General features: G+C 51.1%; 1 protein-coding gene across 9 annotated transcripts in view; it reads left to right on the plus strand.

Moving 5' to 3' along the window:
- Positions 1–13,734, plus strand: part of NOD2 (nucleotide binding oligomerization domain containing 2) — a 35,581-nt gene that overhangs the window by 17,749 nt on the left and 4,098 nt on the right. For 5 of the 9 annotated variants that reach the window (XM_061387160.1, XM_061387156.1, XM_061387157.1 and 2 more), the window contains 6 exons: positions 2,163–2,246; positions 2,457–2,540; positions 5,481–5,564; positions 7,508–7,591; positions 8,618–8,701; positions 10,498–10,581. In XM_061387160.1, the coding sequence (XP_061243144.1) occupies positions 2,163–2,246; positions 2,457–2,540; positions 5,481–5,564; positions 7,508–7,591; positions 8,618–8,701; positions 10,498–10,581 (504 nt within the window). Of the gene's footprint in view, positions 1–927; positions 2,143–2,162; positions 2,247–2,456; positions 2,541–5,480; positions 5,565–7,507; positions 7,592–8,617; positions 8,702–10,497; positions 10,593–13,734 lie in introns of those variants that run through there. The other 4 variants (XM_061387162.1, XM_061387159.1, XM_061387161.1 and 1 more) reach the window with 3 other exon arrangements.

Below are 13,734 nucleotides of genomic sequence, written 5' to 3' on the forward strand. Positions count from 1 at the left end.
CATAGTTCTTGAAGGGGTCCTTGGACCCCCAAGAGGTCAAGAACCTCTGGTCTGGATGATCCACAGTAGATGGATCCCTAGGATGAATGGACCCCTTCTCCTTGGCTGGGAAATGTGACTCCCACATGGCCTGGAAGGGTTGGGTAGAGACGGGGCGCCTGCCTCTATTTTCAGAGAAATGTGAGGGTGGGCTGGTTCTAGTGTTCAGACCAGAGTGTGCAAAGGGGGCTTGTGGCAATGCAAGTTCTTGGGCCTGTTCCCAGAATTCTCATTCTGTAGGTCTGAGGTGGGGCCCTGGAGTTTAAGTTTTTAACAAAGTGATTCTGCTACAAGAGCTTCAAGGCCATACTATGAAGACTGCAGGTCTGTGGGAACCAGCTTGAATTTCCATTAGCAGTGAAAGTCCCTGAGCAAGTTCCACCACACTTTGCCCTGCACACACTTAAGTACTGAAACCGCCATCGTCATGGGGGAGAGGCGGGTAGCAACCGTGAGCCTGCTGAGTGGGCATTTCCTGTGTGTAGAGGGACAGACAGAGACAGAGAGGCAGTGAGGGAGGCGGGCAGAGAGGGAAAAAGAGACAGAGACAGGAGGGAAGGAAGTGGGGAAGAGAGAGAAAGGATGAGAGAGGGAGGTTTCTCTCCCACGGCGCCAAACTGTGTCTCTCCCACTCCAAGTTGTTTCCATGCCAACCGAAACCCTCAGGCTCCAAGAAGCCCCTACACAAGGTGCCCCGTGCATGCAGATTTCTTGAGAACCAGTTCTGACTCTAGGGCCATGGCTTTCAAAGTTTTCGGACCACGACCCCACGGTGAAGGAGAGTGTAAGCAAGCACCCAGACATGTCAAACTGAAATTTCACAAAATGACTTTCTCTTACTAACCCTGGCACACTTTGCTCTCTTTTTCCTTCCTGTTCTGTTTCCAGTTTAAGAAGGCTGCTCCAGACCTTCAGAGTTGATTTCATGACCCACCCATGCATGAATCTGACCTGAGAGCCCTGAGCAGGCTGTAAGGGAGAGGCCACGTGACGTTGTGGTTTACAGGAGACTGTGGAGCCAGAGTGACTGAACACAACACACACACACACACACACACACACGGAGCTGGAACACCTAGGCTCCAATCTTTTAGCCCCTGTGCAACCTTGGTGAAGTCACTTCGCTTGCTGGGCCTCAGCAAGTTTTCTTCTCTCTCATGAGCATCATAATAGTACCTACTTCATCAGATTAAAGAGGATTAAACATCAGTACTATTGGGCAGTGCTCCATACAGATGAGCGATCAGATTACAGGTAGCTTTCACTCTGTGCCGGGTGCTCCCAGGGCTTTATGTGCACTGTCTCTTTAAATCCCCACCAGAGCCCAGTGAGGCTGCTTTACCTTCCTGACTGTCCAGGATTAGAACTTTCTCTGAAGGACTCCAGAGAGCCTGAGGTGTTAACCTTTAAGTCAGGCCCCAAGCTGACCAAAAGATGCAGAATCACGGGTACAGTGAATAAAATACACGGATCCCTGAGCCCCGCCTCACACTTGCAGACTCACCAGCTCTGGGGAAGGGGCCAGAGAGTCTGTTTTAGGAGCACTATATGACTGATCTTGTGACCAGGTGAGCTTTGGGGAACACCGTTCCCAAAGAGAAATGTTGGAAGGGACCTGCCAGGCAGAGGCTGGCTTGCAGGAGTATTGACATAGGGTGTGTGCTCACTTCCAAAGTCTTAGCCATTCTTGTCTGAATTTCCATCTGGTCGCCTGGATGGTGGTAACCACCATAACCCCCAGCGGTGGCCTGTCTAGTTCCCCGTGCTTTCCCCATGTTCCTTCTCACCTCGGAACTTTCGCGATGCTCCTTTCTCTTTTACAGAGCTGGAAACAGTGCCAGCGATTAGGTAGGGCCTTCCTAAGGATTCCAGTGTTCTTTAGTAGAGACTCTGGGTCCCCAATTCCAAAGCCCTCCACCCCACCGAGCACATGACATTAGTACCCTGGCCAGGCACAGGGAGGGTGTCCACTTTTCTGGGGTGCTCTGTCCTTGTGGCATTTCTCAGAAGCTTAGAGGCTGGCACTTCGGGGTTAAGCAAAAGTCTCTGTGGGGGTTTTGTCCATTTTTTTCCCCTCTCTCATTGGCTCTGTGTTCAGATTTCTTTATTTTGTCTTTGTTTAGCTTGCGAGATAACAACATCTCAGACCGAGGCATCTGCAAGTTGGTTGAACATGCTCTTCGCTGTGAGCAGCTGCAGAAGTTAGCGTAAGTCAGGCTGTGGACATTGGGCCCCATGTCCCCAGGCTCAGCCCAAGCCATGCTGCCTGGGCAGCAATTGTGAGCGAGTGATGGGCTGGGATGTTTGCATGGCCAGAGGGCACAGGGGACTCCTGAGGGAGCCAGTGACCCAGGGTTGGGGTGGTCACTGTCCACTATGCTTTATGTCCATGTCTCTTCTCTCTCGGAACTTTCCAGTCTTTTCAACAACAAGTTGACCGATGGCTGTGCACACTCCATGGCCAGGCTCCTTGCGTGCAAGCAGAACTTCTTGGCTTTGAGGTGAGCCTGGGGCTTCCCTACTCCTGGAGACTTTCGTCCCCACAACTGAGTCAGTTTGGTCTGGTCTCGCCCCATAATGCGCATATGACCTCACCTCGCTGAAAACAAGGACAGTGTCTCATTCTGAACAGGGCTTCACTGATGCTGTGACCTCCCCAGCAAACTCTGGACCAATGCTGCTGAGGCTTCCTGCCCTTTGACCTTTAGCTCCCAGGACTGAAGAGGGTTTCCAGGACCTTTTTTCTTCCTTGTGTCTCAGAGTATCACTGGCTCTCTGGGGCGATCCATTCCCTGATTGGTACACTGAGCACACGTTGGGTCGGGGTAGGAATGCAGCAGTCACTTGCCACCACAGAGGCAGACAGTTGCCAAAAAGCTCTCAGAAAGTCCCTTTATTGGTGGGTCCAGTGCTGAGCTTCCCTGGTGGCTGACACAGTAAAGAATATGCCTGCAATGCAGGAGACATGGCTCCAGTCCCTGTGTTGGAAATGTCTCCTGGAGTAGGAAATGGCTGTCTACTCCAGAATTCTTGCCTGGAAAATTCCGTGGACAGAGGAGTCTGCTACAGTCTGTGGGATCGCAAAGAGTTGGACAGGACTGAGCAACTAACACTTTCACTTTCTAGCCTGGAAAGGCTGAGTTTCTGCTGCTCCCCACCCTCTCAGCCTCAAGTGGAATCTCTTTCCCATCTGACACCATTGCATCATCCCCCCAGCTGGTCCATGGGTTGGCCTGGCTTCTTTTTCCCTTTGAGATGTTCTTGCCTCCTGGGTTTATGAGGCAGGGTTGTTGTTGTTCATTTGCTAAGCTGTGTCCAACTCTTTGTGACCCCATGGACTGCAGCACGCCAGGCTTCCCTGTCCTTCCCCATCTCTTGGAGTTTGCTCAAACTCATGTCCATTGAGTCTGTGATGCCATCCAACCATCTCATCCTCTGTCACCCCCTTTTCCTCCCGCCCTCAATCTTTCCCAGCATCAGGGTCTTTTCCAGTGAGTCAGCTCTTCACATCAAGTGGCCAAAGTATTGGAGCTTCAGCTTCAAAGTGAAGAATTGCTTCCATGCATTTGGGGATGAGCTGCCATTTTAAAATTGTTGACTCAGTCTCAGGCAGGGCCACTGAGGCCAACACCAGAGGCACCATTCTGTACTGAGGACTCTCTTCTGCCTCCACCACCTGCTACCCTCAGCTCAGGAAGCCAAGAGCGGCTGTGGCCAGAGCTCGGCTGGTGCAACCTCCAGGGAGGGCTGTAGGGTAACAAAAGGTGCTGCTCCCAGAACTTGAGAGATCTGTGTTTTGGGTTAATATAGCATCTCAGTGAGAACACAGGACTCTGGAGCCAGACTGACCAAGGTTTGGATCCAGCATCCCTGAGACTTGAATCCTCATTAGCTGTGTGACCTTGGGTCACACAGTCACTTCTGTTTTCTGTGTCTCTGTTTTCCCTTCTATAAAATGGAGAAAGTAATTATAGCTCATAGCTCATAGGTAGTTGTGATGATTAGAAAGTGAAAGTTGCTCAGTCATGCCCAGCTCTTTCTGATGCCATGGACTGTAGGTCATGGACTTCTCCAGGCCAGAATACTGGAGTGGGTAGCCTTTCCTTTCTCCAGGGGATCTTCCCAACCCAGGGATCGAACCAGGCTCTCCTGCATTGTAGGCGAATTCTTTAACAGCTGAGCTATCAGGGAAGCCCAAGAATACTGGAGTGGGTAGCCTATTCCTTCTCCAGGGGATCTTCCCGACCCAGGAATCGAACCAGAGTCTCCTGCACTGTAGGCAGATTCTTTACCAGCTGAGCTACCAGGGAAGCCCTGTGACGATTAAGCAAGTTAATATACATAGAAAGCTGGCACAGTATCTCAGGTTCTTTCCATAGTGAACTTAGTGCCCGAGAGATGGTGGATAAATCACATAAGTTCTCAGCATGTTGATCCTGTTTGTCCAGTCCTCCAAGGTGGGATTAGATACTCAACAAATTTGCTGGGGGAAATGCCTATGGGGGGAAATTGGGGAAGGGAGCTGGAGGGGGAGGCTGGGAGAGCCGCAGGTCTGACCCTGAGGGAGGGAGAGAGGAAAGGAAGGGTTGTTAGGAGGAAGCATCATAGACCCCAGTGCAGCTTGGGGAGAAGACAGAGGCTGCTGGGGAGTCCTCCAGCCAGTGTGCCCGACAGAGGAGGCTCAGGTCTCCCAGTCCTTGGCTGGCAGCAGCCCGTGGGAAGCAGGCCTTGGGGCAGAGGGGGCACTGGACTTGCCAGCACAGCAACTGGGGCCTTTGGTTACCCAGGAAGGGCAGAGGTCTGTCAGCTTAAAGTGAATGAAACTTCTCTGAAAGATGAAACTGGCAGTATTATTCCAGGAAGCCTGGAGCTGTGGGTGAGAGTTCCGGGGACCTCCCTGAAACTCTCTGAGGTGCCCAAATTTTGCTGAAACCCCCTCCTCCACCCCTGCCCGAAGGCTTAGCAGGATCCTTTTCTTTCTTTTAGCCACCAGAGCCCCCCTACCCCTCAGGCACTTTCAAAACAGGTAGATGCCACCTGCAGCCACCATGGATGGGGCAGGCTGCGGGAGGAAAGCAGGGTCCAGCGCCCGCCCACAGTCTGAGGAGACGGTGGAAGAGTGAGTCACTCCCTCCCTGGGAAAGCCGCCTCCCTGGACTGTTGTGGTTCCTGCTCCTACCTGTCACACTGCTTTGCAAAACAGGCCCTTCCATGCCTCTCCCTTTGCTGGTGGAAAATGAAGTCGCAGGAGCATTCAGTGAGCCCCCTGAGCTGCAGCAGCACACACCGCATCTCCAGCTGGAATTGGAGGACTGGTCCCTGTTTCTCCGTCCGGGCCACACTCCCTGTGCACCCCACTCCCCAGACCCAGGTCTGGGGGAGCAGTAAGGGTCCTCCTGCCCTGCCCTCTGTCTCAGTCTCTCCTCTCTCTTCCCTTCCAGGCTAGGAAACAACCACATCACGGCTGCGGGAGCCAAGGTGCTTGCCCAGGGGCTCAGAACTAACAACTCCTTGCAGTTTTTGGGGTAGGTGGGATTCTGGGGCAGAGGGGCAGCATGCAGGGGTTGGGGGCTTGCGAGGATTTAGGAGCGGGTGAAACCAATTCTTCAGCCCCAAGATCTCTGAGACAACCCCCCAGCCCCCGCCTCCACCCCCGGCCCAGGCTGCAATGGGGAGGGAGAGCGTGGGCGGCCCTTGTTGCCTCTGCCTTGCTTTTTGCTCAATAAACAGGAAGCTCAGGATGTCAGGGTTGGGGGAGGGCAGAGCCCATGAGCAGTGGCAGGAAGCCCTCTGGTCCTCCAGAGCGCTGGAGCTGTGTTTCTTACCTTGGTCTATATGTGGGAACCACTGGGGAGCTCCTGAAGAAGGCCACTCTCTGCCCCAGGCTAATTAAATGAATTATCTACATGCAAGGTCTGGAATCAGTAATGTAAAAAAGCTCCCCAGATGATGTGCAGCTTGGGGTGAGAGCCAAGGAAAGAGCAGGAAGTAGGGAAGTTTGGACCCTGGACCTTGGATGGGAGGAGGCTGCACCAGGTCCTACAGAGCCCTGGCTTCCTGTGGGGTCATGCCAGGCAGGGGAGAGGGGTCAGACACAGGAGGGAAGGGCAGTCCGCAGACCTCAGAGCCCCTGAGTGGGGTTTTCTCTGTTTGCTGGGCAGACAGGGTTGTACCTGTCTAGTCCCCTGGAGGCTCTTTCCTGTCCTGTTTTGCCCTGGTGTAAACCAGGGTCTATTTGAAAACAAAACAAAACAAGCAAACAAACAAAAAAATGGGGATTTTAGAACCCAAGACTGTAGGAAGAATGACTTTAGGACCTGGGTGTTCCAACCCATTTTACAGGCAGGCAAGTTGCCCACCGGCTCTGTTTGAGCCCCGAGTGGGACTGTGTTGCTGGAGAGATAAGACCGTGTCCAAAATGTATCAGTAGCATCACAGAGTCTAGGAGAGGGTGGCCTCGGCCCCACTGAGCTCCTTCCTTCTTGAGATCACATCTGGGGTGTTTAGCTTTCAACACCTATTGATGAAGGTACCTGTCTGGGCTTGGTCTTGTGCTAAAACCCCCAAGCACTCTCACGTGATACAAACTATTATGTAACTTGCTTTTTTTTTTTTCTTAACATTGTATTTTTACACATATTTTGTTCATATCACATGACCTCACTTTTAAAAAGAATAACTGCTTAGTATTCCAGTGGTTTGATGTCGTGAAGTGTTTAGTTGGTTTCATGCACACTTTAGGTTGTGGGCAGGGTTTTTGCTATTACAGTGTTGCACCCTGGAGTGCAGAGTGGTGCTGGCATGGGGCCAGAGCTCATTAAGTGTTCACCTTATGAGTGAAAGTGCAGCGAGCATCCCAGCCCTCTCTGCCCATGTGGGCACCTCCAGGTCCTTCGTAACTTCCCACATGGGAAATAGCCAGGTGCCAAAGTATGAGCTGGGCTCCATCTTGGAAGGGGGTGTTTCCCAATTAGGGTGGGTCTGAGGCGGAGGAGCCAGAACGTGAAGGGGGCTGGAGGCTGCGAAGGAATGGGGATGTGACAAAGGAGCAAGAGATGAAGAACCGGTGTGTGGAAGAAGAGTTCGCCTTGTTCTGGGTGGTCCTAGAGATGGCTAGGGACTCGTGGGTGGCAGTGAGCAGAAGCAGGTCTAACCCAATGCCAGGGAAAATGTCACAACTGTGAATTGGCATTGAGAATGAGTTCCCCGTCCCTGAGACTATGCACTGGGTGGACCTCTTAACTATTTTGAAAGTCTGATTTAAAGAAACTAAAAAGTCTAATTGAAGTTTGGCCATCCCTCCAAAAAGATGGAGGCAGGCTCACTTTGCTGGGACCTGAGTCCCCCTGAGGCCTTTCTGGGACTGGGGAGTCCTGCCCCTCTGCCTGGGGCTGCAGAGAGGAGGGGCATGTGTCTCGAACACAAAGCAGGTTCTCACTGACACTGTTTACTCTGTTGAAACTTTCAGGTTCTGGGGCAACCAGGTGGGTGACGAGGGGGCCCAGGCCTTGGCTGCAGCCTTGGGTGATCACCAGAGCTTGAGGTGGCTCAGGTAAGCCTCAGAGTTCATCCCGCAGTTGGTGGGGGAAGCCAGTGTGAGGAGGGAGGAGCTTGGGCCAGTTATGAAGGTCTGTGAACTTTATTTTCACCCGCTGTGTTAGACAATGGGATGAGAAGGAAAGAGCACTGGAGTTGAAGTCAGGACACCTGAGTCTTTCTGGGTGTCTTTGGATCCCTTTTCCTCTCAGGGGTCTTGTTTCCAGTCTGTACTTAGAAGATCTTGGGCTAGATAGGATAGTTTAGTTGCTCAGTTGTCTCCTACTGTTTTTGATCCCGTGGACTGTAGTCCGCCAGGCTCCTCTGACCATGGGATTCTCCAGGCAAGAATACTGGAATGGGTTGCCATTTCCTCCTCCAGGGGATCTTCCCAACCCAGGAATTGAACCTGGGTCTCCCACACCTCCTGTGTCTCCTGCATTGCAGGCAGATTCTTTATCCACGGAGCCATTGGGGAAGCCCTGAATCAGATACACTTTTTAAAGATCATTTTTTAATTTAGACTGTCCTGGATCTTTGTTGCTTTTCTCTAGTGTAAAGAGCGGGTGCTGCTCTCTAGTTGCAGTGCATGGGCTTCTCGTTGCGGTGGCTTCTCTTGTCGTGGAGCACGGGCTCTAGGGCACATGGGCTTCAGTAGTTGCTGCACGTGGGCTCAGTGGTTGTGGCTCCCGGGCTCTAGAGCGCAACCTCAGTAGCGGCACAAGGGCATATGGGATCTCCCTAGACCAGGCATTGAACCCGTGTCTCCTGCATTGGCTGGTGGAGTCTTTAGCACTGAGCCACCAGGGAAGCCCTGGATCAGCTACACTTTATCTCCAGAGTCAATTCCAGTCTGATAGTGGGAGCTGCTTATTCTAAAAAACTGCTTCTGGACTTAATGAAAAAGAGCCCTGTAAACGATTAGTCTGAAATGGAGCAGGCCAGGACTTGTGGCAATGTGTGCCATGCATTTTGCCCTTCTTGAGTTATCTTTGAAGTCCCTCACTGCTCTGACATATTTTTGTTTTTTGACGACATCCAGCCTGGTGGGGAACAACATTGGCAGCGTGGGTGCTCAAGCCTTAGCATTGATGTTGGAAAAGAATATGGCCCTGGAAGAACTCTGGTGAGTTTAGGGGATTCATCTCTCTAGGGAGGCAGACACTAGCCTTTTTTCATTCTCTGGCCTCATCTGTGGAAGCTGATGTGTGTGTAAGACCAAGATGGATGACTGCGTGATTGGGTGATTGTGTTTGTCTTTGTCCTAAGTGGCATGAAGCTGATAGAGCCTGGCTAATTCTTTTCATTGAATTTTTCAAGCCAATATGATTGGTTTGTTGGTTTGTGTGCTTCCTCCATGGCTTATAATGGTTCAGAGCACAGAGTCTGGAATCCAGCAGGCTGAGCTTCAAGTCCTGCTGTGATCTTAAGCAAGTTAAGTAACAGGCTCTGAATCTCAGGCTTCTTACCTGTAAAATGAGAGTATGGATGCTTTCAACTATTAAATACTTCTGTAAGAATTTAATGAGATAACACCTGTAAGTAGCTTCGTACAGTGTCTGGCATATGTGGAAGCGCTCCATAAATGTGAAATTGTAATAGGATAGTGTCTCAACGGACATGAACTTGAGCAAACTCCAGGAGATAGTGAAGGACAGGGAAGCCTGGCATGCTGCAGTCCATGGGGTCGTAGAGAGTCAGACCCGACTTAGCAACTGATCAACAGCAGATATTTCTACTACTCTTGCTGCTACTGCTACAATGATTGCTGCTGCTGCTGCTACTAGTGTTTTGTTGTTTCAATGTGAATGTGAGTGCCTAAGAACGCTGGATATGAGAGTCAGGGTCATGGGCAAGGCGGAGTAGTTTGGGGGAGGTTAAAAGATGAGCCATAAATCATATTTATCCTGATTCCAAGCTTTCCATCCTTTAGATGCCACTAGTCTAGGCTTCTTATGACATATTCTGGGCAGTTCCAAATTGTATCAAGGAGATAAAATGCTGAATGTTTGATTTTTTTTTCCAGGAAGCATAAAGGTACTGAAACCTATTGAGCACTGCCACAAAATGGATATTGCTGATGGTCCTTGACTGTCAGTAGGGCTCACTAGCTTGGCCAATGTACCATTGAGTATATCCTGATTAGCTTGGAAATCCTTGTTAGAGAATTGCCTCACTGCAAATGTATTGGTTATGACTACATTAGGTTGTATGAGATGGAAAACCTCCATCTAAAGTGACTTAAATCAGTAAAGAATTGACTTTTTAAAAAAATGTACATGCAGTTTGAACGTAGGCAGCATACGGCTGTTACGGCAGCTACATATGGCCAGCGGGAATCTGGACTCTCTCATTTTGATCTGTTACATCCTCAGCATGTGGCTTTGTTCTCATGGTTGGTTGCCTCGTGGTTACAAGGTGGCTGCTGCAGCACCTGCAGCACTCCTGTATTTCAGTTTCAGCCTCTGTATCTAGGAAGGGCAACAGCCTGGGTCTCTCCACTTTAAAAAGCATTCAGAGTCCCCATCTGTCAACCTGTCCTTATGTGTTGACGGCCATGTGGATGTCCCTTAGCCGACTCTGGCTGTGGTGGAGAGTGGGAAGTGTAGTTCTTTCACCAAGCACATGGCTGCTCCAAATGAAATTAAGCTTCCATTAAGAAGAAAGAAGCAGAAAATGGATCTTGAGTCACTATGACATAAGGGAACTTCTGTGGAGGAGCCCTGGGGCAAATTCTCTCCCAGAGATGTCCCAGAAATTGAGGACCCTTACACTTTGCTTGACCTGTTTTTACTTTATTGGTTTTCAGATGTTGGATATTCTTAATTGGCAGGGGTGGGGCACATGGGTTCATCTTTATTGGCATCATCTTATATAATAAATGTTGCCAGTCAACTGGGTTTTCTCCTTTATTCTTGCCAGCCTGGAGGAGAACCACGTCCAGGATGAAGGTGTGTGTTTCCTCGCCAAAGGACTTGCAAGAAACTCAAGTCTGAAAGTCCTGAAGTAAGGAATCTGTAAGCAAGAGCTAGACAGTAATGATCGGCCTTGAGAGGGGATGTTTCTGAGTAAGAAATCTGGGTGGTTTCCCAGCCTGGCTAATTCACACAAGGTGGCCCCCTAGAAAACAATCTTTCGGGGTCCTCCCAAATGCAGGCAGTGGGTAGTGAAGTGAAGCTAGGGAGGGAGAGTAACCAGAAAAGGGTGTCATCAAGCTGGTGATCACTGGGGACCACTGGGGTGCAATCCTGTGGGCACGAGGCAACAGGGGTATTTATCTACCAACTGTCTCTCCTTCATGTATTGAGGCATACTTGTGAGGATATTTGTTTTCCGGTGCTTCTGGCTTGCCCTGACCATGGTTAAGCATGCTCTGGGGGTCCACAGAAAGATCTCCTACAGAGGGTGGCAGTCTCCCCAGCAAGCAGCCCTCAGAGTTAGAGGTGAGAGCTGAGGGAATACGGGTGGGCTGCCCACAGCATCTGCTCTGTGGCTTATAGGACATGCCCTTTTGCCTCTCCAGGGGTCTTCCCTTACTCAGACAGGAGATTTCTGATGGTCATCTCCAGTGGTTCCTCTTGGTGTGTGATTAATATATAGACAGGCATTTTTTGCTTTTACTCATATGTGCATGCATCCATTTATATATTGATCCAAGAAATGTTTCTGGAACACCCACTCTGTGCCAAGCTCTGTTTGAGGCGCTGAGGATAGAGGGATAAAAAGGCCCTGCTCACACAGCTCTTAAATTTGAATAGGAGACACAGATAATGAGCAAGTAAACAAACACATTTCTCTTAGTAATATGCTCTCTCAAGAGAATTCAAGAGAGAGATGACAGGAGAGGACAAGGTAGCTGCTGCTGGGCAGGGCCTCTGAGAAGGTGACATAGGACTTGAAACCTGAATAATAAGAAGGGGCCTGCCATGCTGAGATCTTAGGGATATGCATTCTAGGTGGGCAGAACAGCAAGTGCAAAGGCCCTGTGGCAGAAACAGGCTTGGTGGTTTTGAGAACGGAAGGAGGACCTGTGAGGTTGGACTATAGTGGATGGTGGAGTGAGGCAGAGATGGGAGGAGCTGGCCACAGCAGCCTTAGAGCCCTGGGAAAGAGCTCAGAGTTTATTCTGAGGGTGTTGAGGAGCCTTCGGGGGGGTTTTAATGAGGGCAGTCATGTAATCTGATTCATATCATCCAAAGATCATGCTTGTTGCTTTGTGCAGAACAGGTGCAGGGAAGGTAAGATGGAAGCAGGGAGATCAGCCCGGAGACCCCTGCAGTCTTCCAGGCCAGAGATGGAGCCTGGGTCAGGGTGAGGGAGGGAAGCAGGGCACAGGAGCTTGGGAAGCTCCCTTGGGGGACTGGGGGAGTGGTGGCAGGACCACTGGTGGTGAACTCGGTGGGCAGAGACGCATGGCACAGGGAGAGGGATGGCAGATGTGAGCAGGAACCCGGCCAGTGGTCACCACAGGCTCATGGGACACCACACCAGCCATGCTGCCAAAGCTCTCATTTCCCAGGGACATCAGGGCACCAACAGATGGCTCCTTTCTCTAGAGGAGAATGGCCCCTGCCCTGGCAGATATGGCCCGGGGGAAACACTCGCCTCCCGAGACAGGCAGACAGCTGCCTCTGGGAGGGCGGCTGCTTCGCTGCCAGCCTGCCATCCACTCTGGCAGCTCTTGTTTGTGTTGTTCCACAGGGGCTAGGAAATTGCCAAATGTTTGGGGAAAACACTTCCACTCATCACGTGGGTGACGCTGGGGCTCGGGGGGCCCAGGTGAAACCTGGGTTTATCTGAGCTGGATGCCAGGCTTTGCACACGGTGAGGGGCCCTTGGCGATACCTGGTTGATGATTGACCAGGTGCAGATGAGGCAAACTTGTCCTCCGTCACTGTCACAGGCTTACCCCGCTTGACCCCCACAGGTGGCAGGCAATGGCAGCCGCCAGGCCCCACGCTGCCTCGGTGGGAGTCTTATAATTCAGCAACGCTAAACTGTATCCTCCTCCACTGTTTCCCCATAAAAATTGAGCTTCTCACTGATCTTAAAAAAAGAAAAGCAAAGCCTACATCCTTCTTCTTCTAGGCGTAATCTCTGCCAAGCGTTGGTTAAGAGCACAGGTTCTGGAACCTAATGGCTGGGGTTTGGCCCCGGCTCCACCATTACCAACTGTTCCTACTTGGACTGGTAACTCAGTTGCCTCAAGTGTAGACAGGGTAATAATTGAACCCTCCTCACAGGGTTCCGAGCATGCACAGAGGTGATGTAGGTTGTGAGCGGTGCATAGTAAGAGCTCAACAGATATTGGCTGATGTTATTATTAGCCCTGCCTTAGGTCAGTGTCTCGGAAGTGCCTTCCCCCTCAGAAGTCGAGGGGGAAGCCTGGTAGTGCAGATTATCTGGAAGAACAGCTATGAGCAAGAAGACGGGGCAGGGACCCTTGAGCTCTCTGTGCGATACAGCAGCGTCCTGCTAGCTGTCTGTTTAGTTCTTGTACTCCATAGTTGCTTTAACAATGCTGTGTAAGTCTCTGCTGTACAACAGTGTGAGTCAGCTGTTTGTATACAGGGCTTCCCTGGTAGCTCAGCTGGTAAAGAATCTACCTGCAATGCAGGAGACCTGGGTTTGATCCCTGGGTTGGGAAGATCCCCTGGAGGAGGGCATGGCAACCCACTCCTGTGTTCTTGCCTGGAGAATCCCCCTGGACAGAGGAGCCTGGTGGGCTGCAGTCCATGGGGTCACAAAGAGTCAGACATGACTGAACAACTAAGCCCAGCACAGCATGTGAAGCTGCTCAGTCGTGTCCACCTCTTTGCGACCCCAGGGACTGTAGCCTGCTAGGCTCCTCCATCCACGGGATTCTCCAGGCAAGAATACTGGAGTGGGTTGCCATTTTGTACTCCAGGGGAAACTTTCCAACACAGGGATTGAACCCAGGTCTCCCGAACTGCAGGTAGGCTTTTTACCAACTGAGCCACCAGGGGCTCCACAGCATAGCCTATGTATACATATAGTTCCCCTCCCCTTGAGCCTCCCTCCGCTCGCCAATCCCACCCCTCTAGGTCATCACAGAGCCCTGAGCTAAGCTCCCTGTGCTATATACCAGCTTCCCACTTAGCCATCTGTTTAATTCTTATACTTCATGAGGTGGGTACT

This window comes from Bos javanicus, chromosome 18 (genome assembly GCF_032452875.1).
Source record: "Bos javanicus breed banteng chromosome 18, ARS-OSU_banteng_1.0, whole genome shotgun sequence".
Lineage (NCBI taxonomy): Eukaryota > Metazoa > Chordata > Mammalia > Artiodactyla > Bovidae > Bos > Bos javanicus.